Source organism: Hypanus sabinus, chromosome 16, assembly GCF_030144855.1.
Source record: "Hypanus sabinus isolate sHypSab1 chromosome 16, sHypSab1.hap1, whole genome shotgun sequence".
Taxonomy (NCBI): Eukaryota; Metazoa; Chordata; class Chondrichthyes; order Myliobatiformes; family Dasyatidae; genus Hypanus; species Hypanus sabinus.
Window position 1 is genome coordinate 56,890,305 of NC_082721.1, and position 20,217 is coordinate 56,910,521.

General features: G+C 42.8%; 1 protein-coding gene across 2 annotated transcripts in view; it reads right to left on the minus strand.

The window, feature by feature from the left end:
- Positions 1 to 5,465: 5,465 nt before the first annotated feature.
- kri1 (KRI1 homolog) overlaps positions 5,466 to 20,217 on the minus strand; it is a 66,392-nt gene continuing 51,640 nt past the window's right edge. For both annotated transcript variants that reach the window (XM_059991848.1, XM_059991847.1), the window contains exons 14-19: positions 14,424 to 14,539; positions 13,315 to 13,453; positions 11,838 to 11,968; positions 8,450 to 8,514; positions 7,948 to 8,043; positions 5,466 to 6,004 (exon numbers count right to left, since the gene is read on the minus strand). In XM_059991848.1, the coding sequence (XP_059847831.1) occupies positions 5,560 to 6,004; positions 7,948 to 8,043; positions 8,450 to 8,514; positions 11,838 to 11,968; positions 13,315 to 13,453; positions 14,424 to 14,539 (992 nt within the window). In that variant the 3' untranslated portion in view covers positions 5,466 to 5,559. The remainder of the gene's footprint in view (positions 6,005 to 7,947; positions 8,044 to 8,449; positions 8,515 to 11,837; positions 11,969 to 13,314; positions 13,454 to 14,423; positions 14,540 to 20,217) is intronic.

Consider the following 20,217-nt stretch of genomic DNA (forward strand, 5'->3'; position numbering starts at 1 on the left):
TGGGCGTGTAAGTTAAATGGAAAATGGCATTGATTTTTCTTCACCAGAGATTACATAGGCATTTTTCTCTTTCTTTTAATTTTATTGTTTTGGCATTTTTAGAGATTGTTTTTGCATTCCCCAGCTTGTTTTTAAGGATTAAGTATAAACATTTTTCTTCTCTGAACTTTTATGCTGGATGTGGGGAGCCAGATGTTGTAGAGCAATGCAGGCCCTTTGGCTCATGATGTTCTGCTCACCTTTCAATCTACTTCATGATTAATTCCGTCCTTTAGAGAATTCCATTCGTCTTTCATTATGAACCTATTTAGGAGTCTCTTAAATGTCCTTAAATGCCTCTATGGCTACCCATGGCAGATCCTTCCATGCACCCACCGGTCTATGAAACAAACACATCTCTGAAATCTCTATACTTTCCTCTAAGATTTTCAATAATAATTAATAAAAAAGATTTTAAAATGATACTGACCCTGACTGGGAGCGAAGCATTAAGGCAAAGCGAGGTGCTCTCGACATGATTTCCTGCTACTGAGAACTACTTCATGAGAGGAAACTTACAAAAAATGCAGTCAAATCTCAACACCTACTTGAAGAAGAAGCCTAAGTTAGAGGAGGACCCACAGCCTGGTCTCTCCTCTGATGTAACCACCAACCGCTTCCCTTCACAGCTGCTGCGATGTGTTGCTGCTCCACTGATGTACAGGTTAGGCCTATTTGCGTGTTTGTTATTCCATAGATCACTAATACATAAAATATCATATATCTCGAGTTTGATTTTTTAAAATTCAGGCACATAGCGCTCCACCTCCAAGAAATGCATTAAGCGGGATCTGAGCATACTTCTTTGAGAAAAGCGGTACCTAACATATTTATCATTTGCCGTGTAATTCACAGACGTCTTGTCACAAAAGATCCAAGTCATTGAATATTCTATCACTGTACGTGCTCTCAGTTCTTAACTATTTCAGGAGCTTTGTATTGAGAAGGAACAGTTTGAACATTTGGTGTTGCAGAAGTCAAAAGCTCTCAGAAGGAAACTGTTTGAGATGCTTTAAAATGTTTTAAAAAGTTTAACTAAGTCAAATCAGTCACCTCCACACTTCTGTCCAAGTTAACATTATCAAGATTAGCTGTAGAGACCTTTTCCAATTCCCAAGCCTCTCTTGAGTTAGAAGAGAAAGAAAAAAAGGTATCAGATCCTGATCTTCAAGTATACTGTGCCTACCTGAGTGAGCTGCATATAGACACGTCAGAGATTTCAGGATCGCTAGATCCATTCCTGAACACTTGTAATGAGGAATTAACAGAATGGATGAATGAAGAACTGATGTCGCTACAAAATGACTTTGAGCTGAAGGTGAGATTCAAAACATTCTATCAAGAGTTTTGTTCAGAGAAAGAAATCTCTGAACACAATCCCGCACTGTGGAAAAAGATTAAAATTTTCTTTCGGAAGAAGGACTGTCGACGTTTTGGGTCAAGATCCTTCGTCAGGACCGACGAAAGTCTCAGCCCGAAATGTCGACAGTGCTTCTTCCTATAGATGTTGCCTGGCTGGCTGCGTTCCACCAGCATTTTGTGCGTGTTGCTTGAATTTCCAGCATCTGCAGATTTCCTTGTGTTTGCTTTACAAAATTTTCTGTATTGCCTTTCCAACATCATACTGGTGGAGCATAGTTTCAGCATAGTCACCCAACTTCTTTTAAAGCAGCAAAACAGACTGCATAGTACTGCAGCTGACATCACTGCACGAAGCCCATCTTGCACATTGAAAGGTGAATAAGTAATGAAGTAATGCATGCTCCAAAATTGTTGATGAAAATTGTTTATACTGTAATTAAAGGAATAACTTTATTTAAAAACACAAAATGCTGGCAGAACTCAGTAGGCCAGACAGCATCTATGGGAGGAGAATTTTATTTGTTGCTTTAAATAGATTTGAATAATTTTTGCAATTATTTGTCACTGTTTTGAATTTGCAGTCCCTATTTTCCTTCTCTATGTATTGTAAATCAAAAATTTTCATAGTCTTTCTAACGGCTGGAAAGGGAGAGGGGGGCCCTGGGGATGTTGACTAGGAGCCAAAGTGGTGATAATCCATAAAAGATTTGGGGACCACTGGTCTAACTAATCCTCCTTAAGTCTGCTCTAAAGCGTTGCCCTGCAATTTTGAGGCTATTTCCTCTAGTTCTGGACACTCTCACCACGAAACATCTTCACATTCACCTTATTTAGACCTTTCAACATAAGACCATAAGACATAGGAGCAGAATTAGGCCCTTCAGCCCATTGAGTCTGCTCTGCTATTCCATCATGGCTGATCCTGGATCCCACTCAACCCCATATACCTGCCTTTTTGCCATAATCCTTTGATGCCCTGACCAATTGGGAAACTATCAACTTCTGCTTTAAATATACCCACGGACTTGGTGTCCACTGCAAGTCTGTAGCAGAGCATTCCATTTCTCTCAGGTGGAAAAAAATTCTATCCTAAAAGCTCACCCCTCAATTTTGAGGCTGTGCCCTCTCGTTCTGGATACTCTCACCAGAGGAATAATCCTCTCTGCATCCACCCTATCTAGTCCCTTCAACATTCAAAAAGTTTCAATGAGATCCCCCTCCCCCCAGTTTTCTAATTTCCAGTGAGTATAGGCCCAAAGCTGCCATAGACTTCTCACATGTTAACCCCTTCATTCCAGGAATCGTCCACATAAACCTCCTCTGAATTTTCTCCAATGACAACATATCCCATCTGATATGGGGCCTGAAACTGTTGACTTTTAAAGCCTCAGCATTATTTCTTCGTTTTTATATTCTATTGCCTTTGAAATAAATGCAAACTTTGCATTTGCCCTCTTTACCACAGATTCAACATGTAAATTAACCTTCTGGAAGCCTTGCATAAGGACTCCAAGGTCCTTTTGCACCTCTGATATTTGAATTTTCTCCCCATTTAGATAATAGTCTACACTTTAGTTCCTTTTACCAAAATGTATTATCATGCATTTTCCAACACTGTGTTCCATCTGCCACTTTTTTACCCATTCTTTCAATTTGTCTCAGTCCTTCTGCATTCACATTGCTTCCGCAGCACTACCTACACTACCTATGTTCACGTCATCCGCAAACTTTGCCACAAAGCCATCAATTCCATTATCCAAGTCATTGACAACATGAAAAGTAGCAGTCCCAATACTGACCAGAGGAACATCAATAGTCACTGGCAGCCAACCAGAAAAGGCCCCCTTTATTTCCACTCGCTGCTCCTGCCTGTCAGCCATTCCTCTATCCATGCTAGTACTTTCCTGTAATGCCATGGGATTTTATCTTGTTAAGCAGCCTTATGTGAGGCACCTTATCAAATGCCTTCTGAAAATCCAAGTAATTGACATCTACTACCCCTCCTTTATCCACCCTTATTACTTCTTCGAAGAACAGATTTGACAGGCAAGATTTCCCTTTACCTCATGACCAATGCATCTGCTACCTGTTCAGCAACATCTTATAGTACTCTGGGATGTAGTCCATCTGGTCTAGGTCACTTATTCACTCCAAGACCTTTCAGTTTGCCTAGCATCTTTTCCTTTGTAATAGCAATAACACTCACTTCTGCTCCCTGACACTGATAGACCTCTGACACACTGCTCGTGTCTTCCAGGGTGAAGAATGATGCAAAGCACTCAATTTCATCCGCCATTTCTTTGTCCCCCATTGCTACCACACCAGCATTATTTTCCAGTGGTCCAATATACTCTTTATATAACTAAAAGAACTTTTAGTATCCCTGCTTTATATTATTGCTTAGTTTGCCCTCATTTCATTATTTCCCCTCCTTATGGCTTCTTTATTTCCCTTTTGTTGGATTTTAAAAACTTCCCAATCATCCAACTACCCAGTCACTTTTGCTACATTATATGTCCTTTCTTTGGCTTTTATGCAGTCCTTAAGACCATAAGACGTAGGAGCAGAATTAGGCCATTTGGCCCATTGAGTCTGCTCCATCACACAATCACGGCTGATCCTTTTTCACTCTCCTCAGCCCCACTCCCTGGACTTCTCTGTAACCTATGATGCCTTGTCCAGTCCAGAACATATCATACCCTACTTTAAATACACCCAACAACCCGACCCCCACAGCTGCATGTGGTAACAAATTCACCTCCCTTTGGCTAAAGTAATTTCTCCGCAGCTCTGTTTTAAATGGATGCCACTCTATCCCGAGGTTGTGCCCTCTTGTCCTAGGCTACCCCACCATGGAAAATATTCTTTTCGCATATACTTTGTCTAGGCCTTCCAACATTCGAAAAGGTTCAATGAGACACAACCCCCTTTCCAGTCCTTCTAAATTCCAGCGAACACAGATCCAGAGGTCCTTGTAAAAGAACCCTTTCATTCATGGAATCATCCTCATGAATGTCCTCTGAACCCACACCAATGTCAGCACATCTTTTCTTAGGTGACAAGCCCAAAACTGTTCACAATACTCTAAGTGAGGCCTCACCAGTGTCTTATAAAGCTTTGGCATCACATCCCTGCTCGTGTATTGTAGACCTCTTGAAATGAATGCTAACATCTAACATTGTATTTGCCTTCTTCATTACCAACTCTACCTGCAAGTTAACATCTATGGTGTTCTGCACAAGGACTTTCAAATCCCTTCGTATCTCAGATTTTCTTATTTTCTCCCCGTTTAGAAAATAGTCTGCACTTTTTTTTCTTTCATCAAAAGTGCATGACCATGCATTTTCCAACATTATATTTCATTTCCCACTTTCTGGACCATTTTCCTAATCTGTCCAAATCCTTCTGCAGAGTACCTGTTTCCTCAATACTACCTGCCCCCCACCAATCTTCATATCACCTGCAAAGTTGGCAACAAAGCTAAGTCATTGATACGCAGCATAAAAAGCGGTCCGCTGACTCCTGTGGTACACCAGTAGTCACTGGCAGCCAACCAGAAAAGGATCCTTTTACTCCCACTCTTTGCCTACCACCAATCAGCTAGTGCTCTAACCATGCCAGTTACTTTCCTTTAATAGCATGGGCTCTTAACCTCCCTTGTCAGCCACAGTTGCCTACCATTGCTTGCCATTTGAGAACAACTTCTTCTGTGGGACTCACCTATCCTGTGCCTTGTGAACTATTCCCAGAAACTTCAACTTCCTCTGCTCTGCCATCATCCCTCACCAATCCACTAGTTGGATTCGGTAATTCCAATACAAAATTAGTTCCAGAGCACCAATCTCCCGCCGTTTTTTCTCCAACCCCTTCTTCATCCACTCCACCTCATTCCAACCCACCTTCCAAGCCCTTTCCCATTCAGCCCAAATGTCGAACCATTCCCATCCACCCCCAGTCCCTCCGAACTCCCCATGCACTATGCACCCCCCCCCCCCCAACTAATTCATTATAGGGAAGATTACACACCTTTGCTGATGATACAAAGGACCAAACTGCAGCAGTGATACAAAGTAGTTTAATGAACCTTGTGGGATTTAAGAAACCTGCATAATTTTCACAGTCATCTATAAAATGAGTTTACTCAGCTTAACTAAGCCATCAGTCTTTGGGTTGCTTCTTTCCCTGTTCCTTCCTTTCCCTGTTAATCTGCTTGAACTTCAGTTTGCGAGGGTCCAGTCCATATGCCTGCAGCCTGCTGCCACTGAACATTCGTCCACCTAGCTTCACCTGTGAAGTCAGCCACTTATTCTTCTTTCTGGATTTCTTCCTCCCAACGGGTCGCTCCGACTGCTTGCCCGGAGTGACCTGAGGAGCAGATGACATTCCTAGCCCTTTGCTGGCTGTTGTTTCTTGTGTTGCTGCTGGATTCACACTGCCACTCTGTTTGGGAAAGAAGACATCCTCGTCCACTTTGACATCTAGTTGTCCATCTGGGCTTGGGCCGGACCTACTCCCCTCCTGCATCCTGGCCTTTTTCAGTCTGTCCCGTCGTTTTTTCCCAACTTTGGATTTTGCAGGTGCTTTAGACTGGGATTCATCTTCCCTGCAGGGCAAACACATTTTTAATGAGTTAGTACATAACCTGTTATCTATTATTAACACTGGAGCACATTATCTTGGTGGGGTGAACCTCTGCACTTTAACAGCACCACCATTACTGTCACGGAAAGGGTTGTTGTTTGAAACACACTGAGTGGGAGAGGCAACTGGATGTAAAAATCATGGCCAATCTGACTGTGAAAATCATAATGGCCGGGACTCTTCAGATTTGGTACCTTAATCCAGCCAATGTTATTTATTTATTCATTACTTTCTATTTATTTCTTTGTTTACTTACTTAGCGATACAGCACAATAACAGGCCCTTCTGGCCCAATTACCCCCACGTGACCAATTAACCTACTAACCCATAGGTCTTTGGGATGTGGGGAGAAACAGAAGCACCTGGAAGGAACCCACACAGTCACAGGGAGAACATACAAACTCCTTACAGAGAGCATCGGGAATCAAATTCCAGTTGCTGGCATTGTAATAATGTTACGCTAACCACTACACTGCTGTGCCACCCCAAATGATGAGAAGAATATCTGAGATGGAGTGAGTAGTAGTGGACATGGGAAACTATAGGCAAGATGGAGCACATAAAGCAAAGAACACTACAGCACAGTACAGGCCCTTCGACCCACAATGTTGTGGTAATCTTTTAATCTATTCTTAGATCAATCTAACCCTTCCCTCTCACCCTCCATTTTTCTATCATCCATCTAAGAGTTTCTTAGATGTCTCTGGCAGAAGCAGCCTTGGAGGCCGAAGTGTCAAGTTTGGCTTTGTATCTGGATTCAGCACTCTTTGATTGTGTAGTAGGTGAAGTGTGCCTATCGAGAGTTGTTTGCAGGATTATAGGGCAGGAAGGCAGACAGAGAATGACAAGTAAATGAACAAAACATTTAGAATTTAAATAATTCATTTTCACAGATAATAATAATAAAAGTCAGTTAGACAACCCCAAAGAATGCACTTAGTAAAATCTGTTTTACTTTAAAACCACAGATAAAACTTGGACGATACATACTCAGTGGCCACTTTATTAGGTACACCTGCTTTTTAATAAATTTATCTAATCAGCCAATGATGTGTAGTAACTCAATGCATAAAACCATGCAGACATGGTCAAGAGGTTCAGTTGTTGTTCAGTCAAGACATCAAAATGGGGAAGAAATATGATCCATATGATTTTGACTAGACAGCTGGTGCCAGGCTAGATGGTTTGAATATCTCAGACACCACTGACCTCCAAGGATTTTTACGCACAACAGACTCTAGAATTTACAGAGAATGAATCGAAAAACGGAAAAACAAAGTCTAGTGAGTGACAGTTCTGCTGGCAAAAATGTCTTGTTAATGAGAGGGGTCAGAGAAGAATGGCCAGATTAGTTCAAGCTGACAAGGAGGTGACAGTAACTCAAATAACCACATATTACAATATTTGCATATTATGCACTGCCTGTTGACCAATCAGATTTGTGTGCAACTGCAGTATAGAACAAAATGATGACTGGGATAACTTGAGGGAAATTCCCAGAACGACTAAGGGCTGCAATGAAGCAACTGTGAAAATGCAAGTAATGTGTTGGCTCTACTGTGTTGCAATTTATTATAGATACTGAAAGCAGAAACATTTGCCTAAAACCTATTTTTGAATAGCTGAAAGTGGCATTTTTGCCAGCAATTTTAATAAAAAGCCCCAAATAGAGAGGAAACATTTTTGTGAACAAACAAAATTCTTTGCAGTGAATGTAGAGCAAAGACAGTATTGGGTGGAATCATTCTTTCTGCCCCAGTAAACCCGCACGTCAGTACTGTAAACATTTCCGAATGCTTTGTCATTACAGTAATCACATAGAAGCTGACACTCCCCTTCTCCATTTGGGTTCCTGTCATTATCTAGATAACTGATGATTTGACACAGCTGACAGATGACACTTACGGCAGTGCAAAAGACTGAAAAATCTGCTGCTTTTTCCAGGGATTCTGAGACTTCTTCCGATAAACCTTCAGGTCATTAAGCTCTTCTTTCTCAGTTCTGACAAAATACAAAATTGTGATTTTATTGGGTTTGCACTTGTGACATGAGCTGTCATGCAGACAGTTGTGCCGTTATACTGAGTCACATATTCTCACCAAGTTTATGGACCGATAAAGTTAACTGAATATTATTACATTTTAGGAGGTCTCTTGTTAAGATATAATATCACAAAGATAAACTAATGTCACTCTTATTGTCCTGTCCCTGTCCAACACCCTAACTATGATAAAGAAAACATCACTTCTGGGAAATTCCAAATACTCACAGGGAAAGAACTGGGAATGATAAAAGTCCAGACCCTGCACAATTTGAGCACATGGACATTGAATTATTCTATTTATTCCAGATGACCAAGTATTCAGTTATAATGAGTGCCCTGCAAGATAATGCTAGTTTTACTGACCTGAACTGACAGGTTTTCTTTAGCGAACACCAAGCATTAAGCTCTTTATCATCTGCTGCCAAAATCTGAAAATGAAGAGACAATGCTTAGTGTTAGACTGGATACTAAGCTAAAGACACACTGGCCACAAACCTGCATACTGCAGAGTTTGTATCTGAGGACAGTCCAGTTTTGCAGAGCAGTAGTGCAGGCTTGTGAAGCTGCTGCCTCATGGCTCCTGTGACCCAGATTCAATCTTGCCCTCGGGTGCTGTCTGTGCATCTGGACACAACACCTGGGCATCTATACCCACAATGCAGCCACTGGTGGTCAAGCCACATGGCTCAAAGAAAGCTTAACAAGTAAAAGGTATAAGCTCTTTCTAAATCTACCACTAGAGCTTGCTATGCAAGGATTCACTTGTTTTACACATTCCATTGCTATGAGATCATTATCAATGCCCCACCCACCAGTGTGGTGTTTGTAAGCATTCAGCTCACACTTGTACTTTCAGTGTAATCAGATGAGCTACAAAATCTATGTAAAGGCAAGAGCTGGTTCAACTGTACTGAGGAAATAGAACAGAACACTACAGCACAGCAACCTAGACTATTCGTCCTCCCAACCTGTCTCCTGCAAAAATGCTATCCCTTTCTCTCAATTCCTCTGCCTCCGCCGCATCTGCTCTCAGGATGAGGCCTCTCATTCTAGGACAAAGGAAATGTCTTCCTTTTTTAAAGAAAGGGGCTTCCCTTCGTCCACTATTAACTCTGCCCTCCATCGCGTCTCCCGTATTTCACGCACCTCTGCCCTCACCCCATCCCCCCGCCAGCCCACCAGGGATAGAGTCCCCCTGGTCCTCACCTAGATCCAACGTATAATCCTCTGTAACTTCCGCCACCTCCTACGGGATCCCACCACCAGACTCATCTTCCCCTCTCCCCCACTCTCAGCTTTCCGCAGGGATCGCTCCTTACAAGACTCCCTTGTCCATTCATCCTCCCCATCCCTCCCCACCGACTTCCTTCCAGGCACTTATCCCTGCAAACAGAAGAAGTGCTACACCTGAACCCACACTTCTTCCCTCACCACCATCCTAGGCCCCAGACAGTCCTTTCAGGTGAGGCACCACTTACCTGCGAGTCAACTGGGGTGATACACTGTATCTGGTGCACCTGATGTGGCCATTTATACATTGGGAAGACCCGCCACAGACTGGGAGACCGTTTCGCCGAACACCAGTGCTCAGTCCTCCAGCAATGGCGGGATCTCCCTGTGGCCACACACTTCAATTCCACAGACCACTCCCACTCCGACATGTCTGTCCATGGCCTCCTCTACCGTCAAGATGAGGCCACATGCAGGTCGATGGAGCAATATCTTATCTCCTGCCTAGGTAGACTCCTGCCTGCCAGCATGAACATTCAACTCACAGACCTCCGTCGATACCCCTGCCCCCCCCTTACCCCATCCATATCTATAATTTTAGTCTGGTTCTCTTTCTCTCTCTTTCCCCCCCCCCCTCACTATAATCTCCCCCAGCCCTACCTTGCTTTCTCTTTTATTTCCCATAATTCTCCACTTTCCCCCTAGCCTATTTCCCTCCAGCCTATCACTTCCCAGCTCTCTACTTCATCCCTCCCCCCCACTTCTTATCCCCCCTCGACCATCCCATGTTACTTCACTCCTGATGAAACGGCCCGAAACGTCGTCACTACCTCCTCCCATAGATGCTGTCTGGCCTGCTGAGTTCTGCCAGCATTTTGTGTTTTTTTAACAGTACAGCAAGGATCTTTTGGCCCATGATTTTGTGCCAACTTCTTAACCTACTCCGCAATCAAATTAAACCCAGCCCACAATCCTCCATTTTTCTTACATCCATTAACCTATTCAAGAATCTCTAAAATGTTCCCATTGTATTAGTCTTTACCATCATACCTGGCAATACATTCCAGATATTTACCACTCCGTGCAAGAAACTCACCTCCGAAATCTCCCTTAAACTTTGTTCCACACATCTTAGAAGAATGTCCTTTGGTATTTGCCATTGCTATCCTGGGAAAAAAGATACTGTCTGTCTACTCTATCAAGACCTCTCACCTTGTAAATCTCCATCATGTCATCTCTCATCCTTCTTTGCTCCTCAGATCTTGCCCGAAACATCGACTATACTCTTTTCCATAAATGCTGCCTGGCCTGCTGAGTTCCTCCAGCATTTTGTGTTCCTTGGATTTCCAGCATCTGCAAATTTTCTTTTGTCTGTGATTGAACTATACTTCAAGCGTAGTTTTACCAGTTTTATAGAGCTGCAATATTACCTTTGGCTCGGGAACTTATTCCCCTGGTTAATGAACATCAACACATCATATGTCTTCTTAACAAACCTATCAACTTGCACAGCAGCTTTAAGGGATCTCCGGACTTAGACCCCAAGATTTTCCTCCACGTTGTCAAGAATCCTGCCATTAACCCTGTATTCTCCCTTCAAATTCACTTCATGCTTAACCACTTCTCAACCCAACTCTGCATCCCATCTAAGACCTGTTGTAAACTACGACAACCTTCTACACTATGCATAATTCCACCAAGCTTTGTTACTTGAGGCAAGTGACAAAATGCTGGTCAGAAGACGTTTACCAGCGGGTGAAGAACTCACCAGAGTTTATCGGTAAGAAAACTAAAAGCATGGCAGTGGTTGGAAGGGTGAAGAACATTAGACAGGACTGTACCTCACATTTTTGGTCAATACACTTTTCCTTTTGAGGAATTCTTTCTCACGGAATCATTTTACTGCCCCTCCACCAAAACCATTCTACTCAACGTGTCTCCGAGCAGAGCATCCACCCTTTCCACTCCAAGCACCCATAGCCTTCTGCATACTGTGCGTGATAATTGGAAAATAGGTTCATTTCTGCCACATATACTGAGCTACAGTAAAAATCTGCTTTGCATGCCATCCCTACAGATCATTTCACCATATCAGTGTACTGAGGTAGCACAAGGGAAAATAACAGAAAAAAAATGTTACACATACAGTGAAAGTGCAGTGTGGGCAGATGATAAGGTGCAAAGCAAAGATGTGGTAGATTGTGCAGTTAAGATGCCCTTTTATTGTACTACAAAACCATTCAATAGTCTTATAACTCCATGATAGGAGACACTGTCCTTGAGTCTGGAGGGATGTGCTTTCTTCTGCCTGATGGGAGAGGGGAGAAGAGAGACCGTCTGGGCTGGCTGGGATCTTTGATTATGCTGGCTGCTTTACCAAGGCAGTGAGAAATGTAGAGTCTATAGTTTAAATAAAGCGCTGAAATGCATCCACAACACTGTAGTGATATTTGTAGGTTACTGTGTCAGAAGCTTACGATCTTTGACTTCCTGATCTGCACAGCTGACAACGCACGCATACCTCATCTGTGCTGAGCCCAAAGTCATTAGGCAACACCCGCCTGTACTTGAACCTGCAGGGCAAGTCGTCGATGATATCTTCATAATCCAGCTGGTAATACTCATCCAAGTACTGCTCAAAGGTCTTGTCCTCTGATAAAAGAAAACTTGGTTCTAAGTCAGCAGTATTTAGAGAGATAAAGTCTGAATGCCACATCAGCATGTTTACATTTGAAATGCACACTCCAATTGAACTGACTGCTGAATCTTACCTACAAATCCAAAATAACCACCCTGCCTTTTATACTGTGTTTGTAACTCCCACTTGGAGCACTGTGTAGTTTTGGTCACCCTAATGCTTGGAACATAGCAGAAAAAGGGGTGATATTATAAAAAATGTTTAAAAATATGAGAAGCATAGATAAGATGGAAAAAAACAGTTTCTTCCCCAGGGCAGGGGAGTCCAAAACTACAAGGCATAGGTTTAGGGTGAAATGGGAAGGATTTAAAAAGACCTGAAGGGCAACTTTTTTTTTAAATGCAGAGGGTGGTAAAAGTATGGAACAAGCTGTCAGAGGAAGTGGTTGAGACCGGTGCAATGGTGTTGTTTAAGGAGCACTTGGATAGGTACATAGAGGGGCAGGGCTTGGAGGGATATGGAAATTGGGACTAGACAGATGGGTACCATGGTTGGCATGGACTGGTTGGGACAAAGGGCCTGTGTTGTTCTCTGACTCCCACATTAGATATTTCTTTCCTCCCCGTCTGCCCTTTGTTCTGGCTTCAATCTATCCTTCAAATGTGCTAAAACACATTCAACAATCCAGGAACAAAAACGGAACATGCACACCAATCACAGGACACTTAGGAAGGCAAAGACATGATGATACTGAAATAGGGAAACACATGCACAATTTCAAGAGTTATCACAATGAACAACCTGGCCTCCACTTTTTCACAAAGTAAAACTCTACTGATCTGGCATCCTCTGCACTTCCAGCAAGTTTTCCTGGACAATCTGCTACTTCCCCATTGATACAACAGATTGGGAGGGCAGATGGGAAAAGACAAAGTGGGGAGTGTATGTGGGTGATGGGCAAGTGGAGGAGGGGAGAGTGGGAATAGTGACAAAGGATGGGAGGTGATAGGTGGATCCAGGTGAGAAGGAGTGAGTGATAGGCAGATGGAGGAGGAAGGGTGAATGAAAATAGTGACAGAAGCTGGGCGGAGAGAGGTGGAGTCAACAAAGTTGAGCAGATGCTGGGGTCTGATAGGAGTGGAAGGTGGAGCATGGAACCGAATAAGGGAGATGGGAGGGCAGATACAAACAGCAGGGATGAGGGGAGCCACTGGGGGAAGTGTGTGGGTGAGGCAGGTAGAGGAGGGAAGAGAAACTGTGTGATGGGGGTCCTGGGGATATTAGAAGAGAGAGCAGGGGTGGCCTCAACACACAGCTCATCTCCCATTACTCTGCTACATTACCCACACGAAAGACTTACTTGGATCAAAAGCTGGTTTCAACTTGCAAACTGCCTCCGCAAATTTAGATTTTCGCCTTTTCTTGCCCATGAGAAGAAAATCTTGTTTCTTTTTCTTCTTGGAGAGCACCTGTTGACTGGGGTCATAATCTGCATCCATCTGTTCCAGAAGTAACCAGTCAGTATTAGGGCTGCAGCACACAGCTAAGACAAAGGGTTAATGTACGAGGAGAATTTGATGCCTCTGCGCCACGACTCGCTGCAATTTAGAAGAATTTGGAGGGGTGTTCAGACGCCCGTGGAGGCCAAGTCATCTGGTATATTTAAAGTGGAGGCTGATTGATTCCCAATTAGTAAGGATGTCAAGGGTTACGGTGAGAATGCAGGAGAATGGGTTGAGAGGGATAATAAATCAGCCATGATAGAATGGTGGAGCAGACATGATGAGCTGAAAGACTTAATTCTGCTCCTATGTCTAATATTTGGTAGAGAGAAAGGAACTCTACTACATCCTCTCAATGACCTTCTATTTCCCTTCCCCAAAGGTACAGATTTATGGTCCATGTCTTTATAGGGAAGTGATGTTGAGTAGTTGCTCATTTTTCAAAGGTAAATTGAATGAAATCAGCAGTGGGGCATCAACATAAATGAAGTCAACAATAAACAATGCCTTCCCAGTCTAAGTGCTGCTGCTCTGTCTACCTACATTGCCATCCAAGGCTGGCACTCGTCCACCAACATCATCTCATTGATATTCCTGATGCCATAAGACAGTAAGACATAGGAGCAGATGCCATTTCTTCATGGCTGATCCCGGATCCCACTCAACCCAATACACCTGCCTTCTCACTATATGCTTGTGGGTCTCATTGCCAGGCAGAGAAGTGATCACCAGAAAAGAGAAATCTGCCTCATATTGCTCATCCACCACATGCTGCCTCTCTGAGCAAGACCACAGACACAGAAATCCGAATTTCAGATTCTTACTTCGATAGCAAAATGTGCACATAGAAACATCAGTACTTTGGCAGGAACCACAAGTAATACAGGCAATGCCCAAGAAGGTTGAATGAAAAGGAAATTCAAATGAAGGAAAATCATTAATTCATTAACTTGGAATCTTGGCTTACAATGAATTCTGGATCTTCACAGTGTGGCTCATAATTCTCTTGCTGGCACTGCTCTTCTTCTTCTCCCTCCACCCAGTCTGCCTCATTTCCTGTCCATGTGTCCCAATTCCATTCATCTAGTGCAACAACAAAAATGAAATTTAATTACACTCAGTTCCTTTTACATGACACAATCTTTGTTTTCATTGCTACAATCTCATGCTATGCATTTTTTTAATTAAAGTTGGATAGTCACATCGGACTTGCAATACCCATGACATTTACTTCGCTATGTGCTGAACTGAGACTGCAGCAGTGTCCTGCTAAGGGCTTAGTTTCTGAGGCTTCACTTTTGTTCTGAATGCTAACCCTAACCCCTTAATTGCAGGAATCATTCTTGTGAACCTCTGCACCCACTACAAAACTGCTCACAATGCTCCAAGTGCAGCCTGACCAATGCCTTAAAAAGCCTCAGCATTATATACTTGCTTTATATTCAAGTCCTCTTGAAATGACTGCATCACTGCATTTGCCTTCCTTACCACAGATTCAACTTGCAAATTAACCTTTCTGGAATCTTGCACAAGGAATCTCAAGTTCCTTTGCATCTCTGATTTCCGAATTTTCTCCCCGTTTCAAAAATTTTCTATGCCTTTATTCCTTCTACTAAGTGCATGATTATACACTTACCTACACCATATTCTAATTGCCACTTAATTGCACATTCCCCTAACTTGTCAAGTCAAGTTTGGCATTTAACTATATACATGTATATAACCACATAATGTATACAGCAACTAGACAATGTTTCTCCAAACCAGAGCATAAAGCACAGTACTACGCATAATACACCATAACTTATGAAGGAAAGGATATGAATCACTGCAGATGAATCACACATTGAGTTGAATTTGAATCGACTTTATTTCTTCCATCCTTCACATACATAAGGAGTAAAAATCTTTGTTATGTCTCCGTCCGAATGTGCAATTTATAATAAATAGAACAGTCAATGTAACAGAAATACACTCAAGTCAACATGAGCTTATCATTCCAATGACCTGCTGGTAGAAGCTGTCCCGGAGCCTGTTGGTCCTGGCTTTTATGCTGCGGCATGGTTTCCCGGATGGTTGCAACTGGAATAGATTGTGTGGTTGATATCAGATCCCAATGATACTTTTCTCACACGTCTTTGTAAATGTCCTGAATCCTGGGAAGTTCACAACTACAGATGCGCTGGGCTGTCCGCACCACTCTCTGGAAAAATCCTGCTATTTAGGGAGGTACAGTTCCCATACCAAGCAGTGATGCAGCCAGTCAGAATGCTCTTAATTGTGCCCCTGTAGGAAGTTCTTAGGATTTGGATGCCCTTCCTCATCCGTCTGAGGTGAAAGAGGCACTGTTGTGCCTTTTTCACCAGACAGCTGATGTGTACAGACCAGGTGAGATCTTCGGTGATGTGGATGCAAAGGAACTTAAAGCTGTTCACCGTCTCAACCCCAGATCCATTGATCTCAATTGGGGTTAGCCCATCTCCATTCCTCCTGTAATCCACAACCTTTTTTTGTTTTTGCTATATTGAGGGAGAGGTTGTTTTCTTGACACCACTGTGTCAGAGAGATGACTTCTTCCCTGTAGGCCACCTCGTTATTGTTTGAGATAAGGCCAACAACGTTGTGTCATCAGCAAATTTAATTAGCAGATTAGCACTGTGGAGGAGGGGTCTTGGTACACAGCCCTGAGGGGCTCCTGTGTTGAGTCAGAGGGATGGAGGTGAGGGAACCCACTCTTACCACCTGCCGGCATTCTGCCATGAAGTCCAGGATCCAGCTGCACAAGGCAGGATCAAGACTGAGGTCTCTGAGCTTCCTGTCAAGCCTGGATGGAATTATGGTGTTGAATGCTGAACTGTAGTCCAGGAACAGCATTCTCACTTAAGCACCCTTCTTCTCCAGATGTGCAAGGACAGTATGTAGACCAGTGGCTACTGCTCATCTGTTGATCAGTTGTGTTGGTAGGCAAACTGTGGGGGGTCGAGTTTGGGTGGTAGCATGCTGCAGATGTTAATCCTTGACCAGCCTCTCAAAGCATTTGCTTATTATTGGAGTACAACAGAATACCAGTCATTCAGACATGTTACCTTGGTCTTTTTAGGTACAGGAATTTTTGAAGCAAGAGGGCACTCTATACTGGGAGAAGGAAAAACTAAGAATGTCTGTAAACACACCTGCCAATTGTGCCACACACATCCTGAGTACAGGTTTCCCCCGCTATTCGAAGGTAGAGCATTCCTATGAAACGGTTCATAAGCCAGAATGTCGTAAAGTGAAGAAGCAATTACCATTTATTTATATGGGGAAAATAAGTGAGCATTCCCAGACCCAAAAAATAACCTACCAAACATGCCAAATAACACATAAAACCTAAAATAATAGTAATATATAGTAAAATCCGGAATGATCACAGCCTAAAATACACAGCCTATATAAATTAGGAACACTTATCTGCAATCATTGCAGCACTGTCCACTGTAGTGAAAGTCTCATGCAAACACTCTCAGCAGCACTTGCGGCAGAAAGACTTGGCGCAAGCTCTCATGGCAGCACTCGCAGCAAAAAGACTCAGCGCAAGTGCTCTTAGCGGAAGCACTCTTTCCAATAACCTTTAAGCTAAGAAGCTGCCAAATAATACCAAATAACACATAAAAATACACAGCCTATATAAAGTAGAAATATTGTATGTACAGTGTAGTTTCACTTACTGGAATCGGGAAGACAACGAGCACACTGATGACGGTGTGTTAGGCTGAGTCGTCGGAGGTTGGGGTGGTGGGAGACTGGGGTGTCATCTCATCGTCGTGTGTTTCCATCAGGGCAGGCAGGTTACCTTCTTCTATGTCTGCCTGCCTCAATGTCGAAGGTCAAGGTTCGTCATCTGCTGTGACTGATGTGGAAGGCTTGAAAAATGACAGTATGCTCGACTTTTAGCCTTGCACATTTTTCTATCATAATAGTTCTTTGTAAGCACTCAAACCATCCTGCAAATATGTCCTAAACCTACGTACCCTTTCAAAATTAAAGTCATACTTTTCTGCAATCATTGCAGCGTTGTCAATCACAGTGAAAATCTCATGCAATTGCTTCACGTTCAGTTCCTGGATGACTTCACTTTCGGGTTTTTTATCTATTGCGTTCGGTTTCAATTGTTATCCTTTCCTCTTCATCAGCTCTTCATCTGTCAGTTCTTGGTCATGGGATGCCAAAACCGCTTCAACATCATCTTCGTCAACTTCCACAAACCCAGCCTCCTTAGCCAAACTCACAATCGAACTGCTTAATTATGTCTAGTTTTACGCTAAGTGTAACACCCTTACACACTCTTTTAGGCTTTTCCAATACCTTGGAACTCAACTTGCTAATGAATGCACAAAATAAATCGACATAAAGCACAGATCCTCACGGGCACGTGTTTAAGCAATGATGGCTAGAATGCAGTTCTGGGGGAGGAGCCTGGCTGCTCAGGGCGTGCGCTGCCTTTTTTTCGTTAACAGTGAAAACATCTTGTTAGTGAAAACAGGTAACTAATGTAGGTCTTTCGTAACAGCGAGGTGTTGTAAAGTGAATGTTCGAAAAACGGGAGACACCCGTACCTGCCCTGGGATGCCGTGCGGTCCTACAGCCTTACTTCTGTCCATTTGTTGGAAACACCTGCTTACTCCAGCCTCAGAAATGACTAAGGTACAGGTCGCTTCGACGACTCTCCTTGGAGGCTCAGTGTTGGCAACATTGAGCCAAGCATAAAAAAGATTTGCACATCTGGGAGAGAGCCGACGATGTTGGCAGCACCACTGCACCTAGCTTTGAAGTTTGTGATGGTGTGCAGACCTTGCCATAAGCTGCATGTGTTGTTGGTGGAGAGCTGTGTCTGGATCTTGTCCCTGTACTGTCATTTCGCTACCTTGATGACTTTGCATTGATCATAGCTGCATTTCTTGAGATCCTGTTGGTTACTGGCAATGTAAGCTCTGTCTTGTGCAGTAAAAGCTGTTTGCATGGAACGGTTTCTTGTGTGGATAGGCGCTGACCGATTTTCTCCAATCTACCTGCAAATTCTAATTTCCCCATGACTATTGTAACATTGCCATTTTACATCCTTTTATTATCTCCCATTATAATTTGTACCCCACATCCTGGCTTCTACTCGGAGGCCTGTATCTAATTACCATCAGGGTCTTTTTACCCTGCACTTTCTTAACTCTACCCACAAGAACTCTATATCTTCCAATACAGTGTGTATCCTCGGATGTTAAGCGCACAGCTATCTATCTATTTGTTTATTTATTTATTTATTGAGATGCAGTGCCTAACAGGCCCTTCAAGGTGTGCCACTGAGCAAACCTTAATTTAACCCTAACCCAGTCATGAAACAATTTACAATGACCAATTAACCTACCCACTGGTGCATTTTTAGACTGTGGGAGGAAACCCAAGTTACCACAGGTGAATGTACAAACTCCTTACAGACAGTGGAGAGAATTGAACCTGGGTCACTGGTACTGTAAGGCGTTATGCTAGCCACAATGCTATTGTGCTATGAGCTTTTAGCCACAACTCAGCCACACTGACATACCTGTCAATCTAACTGTGCTACAAGAACATTTATTTTAGTTCATATACCACTAAGTACGTTCAAATATAACACCTTAAGCCCAGTATTCACTTCTTCACGATCACCACTGACTCTAATTTTTCCCCTTCTGCCTGTCCTTTCTCACACTCATTACCAACTGCCAGATTCTCAGCTCTATCACTCCCCTGCCAAATTAGTTTAAAGCCTCCCCAACAGCTTGAGCATACCTGCCTGCAAGGATATTGGTACCCTCAGATTCAGCGGTAACCTATTATTTATTTATTTATTTTTACGGGTCAATGAAGGTTTTTGCCATCACCAACCTTTCAAAATATTCACTGCTGGATTTCTACTTCAAACATATGCAGTCCAGATATCCACTTCCCTGGAAGTCCAAAAGTCAAAGCCTGATGAATGGAGCCCCAAGTCTGCAAATCTCTGCAAGACTGCTGGAGAAGACAAAGGGCCATTACATTAGAGAATGTTGTCTATGTTAATTTTGCTTTCTGAATACTTCTAGGTGTATCCTATGTATCTTGGGCTACTGTTCATGAAAATCACCATGGAATTTCCCTATCACACACCACAATTTTTGTTCAAGGAACCTCCAGTAGGACTGGAATAGCATAAAAGGCATTCAAAGATGCTGTTGAAACTTGGCAACTACAGGGCACCAAACTATGTGCAGCTGGTTGACAACATGCTTCAAGCATACTAAACATGCAACATGTCACTATAGATTAATTTTTTGCATTCCCATTTAAACTTCCCTGAAAATTATGGTGCTGTCAGTGTTGAGCAAGGTGAAAGGTTTTACCAGAACATTACAGTCATGGAGAAATGGCATCACGGCAGCTAGAATCCATTGATGCTGGTTGATTATTGTTGGACACAAGAAGCCTCAGACACAGAGTACAATTGAAAATCATCAAGAAAATATTTTTAGCTTAGTTGAAATATTGCAAAGCATCAGCGTTATGCAATTAAACATTATATTCAATAAAAGTTAATTTCTTGTTTCTCCTAATTCCTACTTGATACAAGTACTGTAGTCTGAAATTATATTTGTGTCCAGCTTCAAGCAGTCTAACATAAGCAAAAAAAATTGTGAGAAAGTAATACTTCCAAAAAATTTTCTTGTCCAGTAAATCTGCAGCAGGCTGAAGTCCAAAGCCTGCTTACCCTG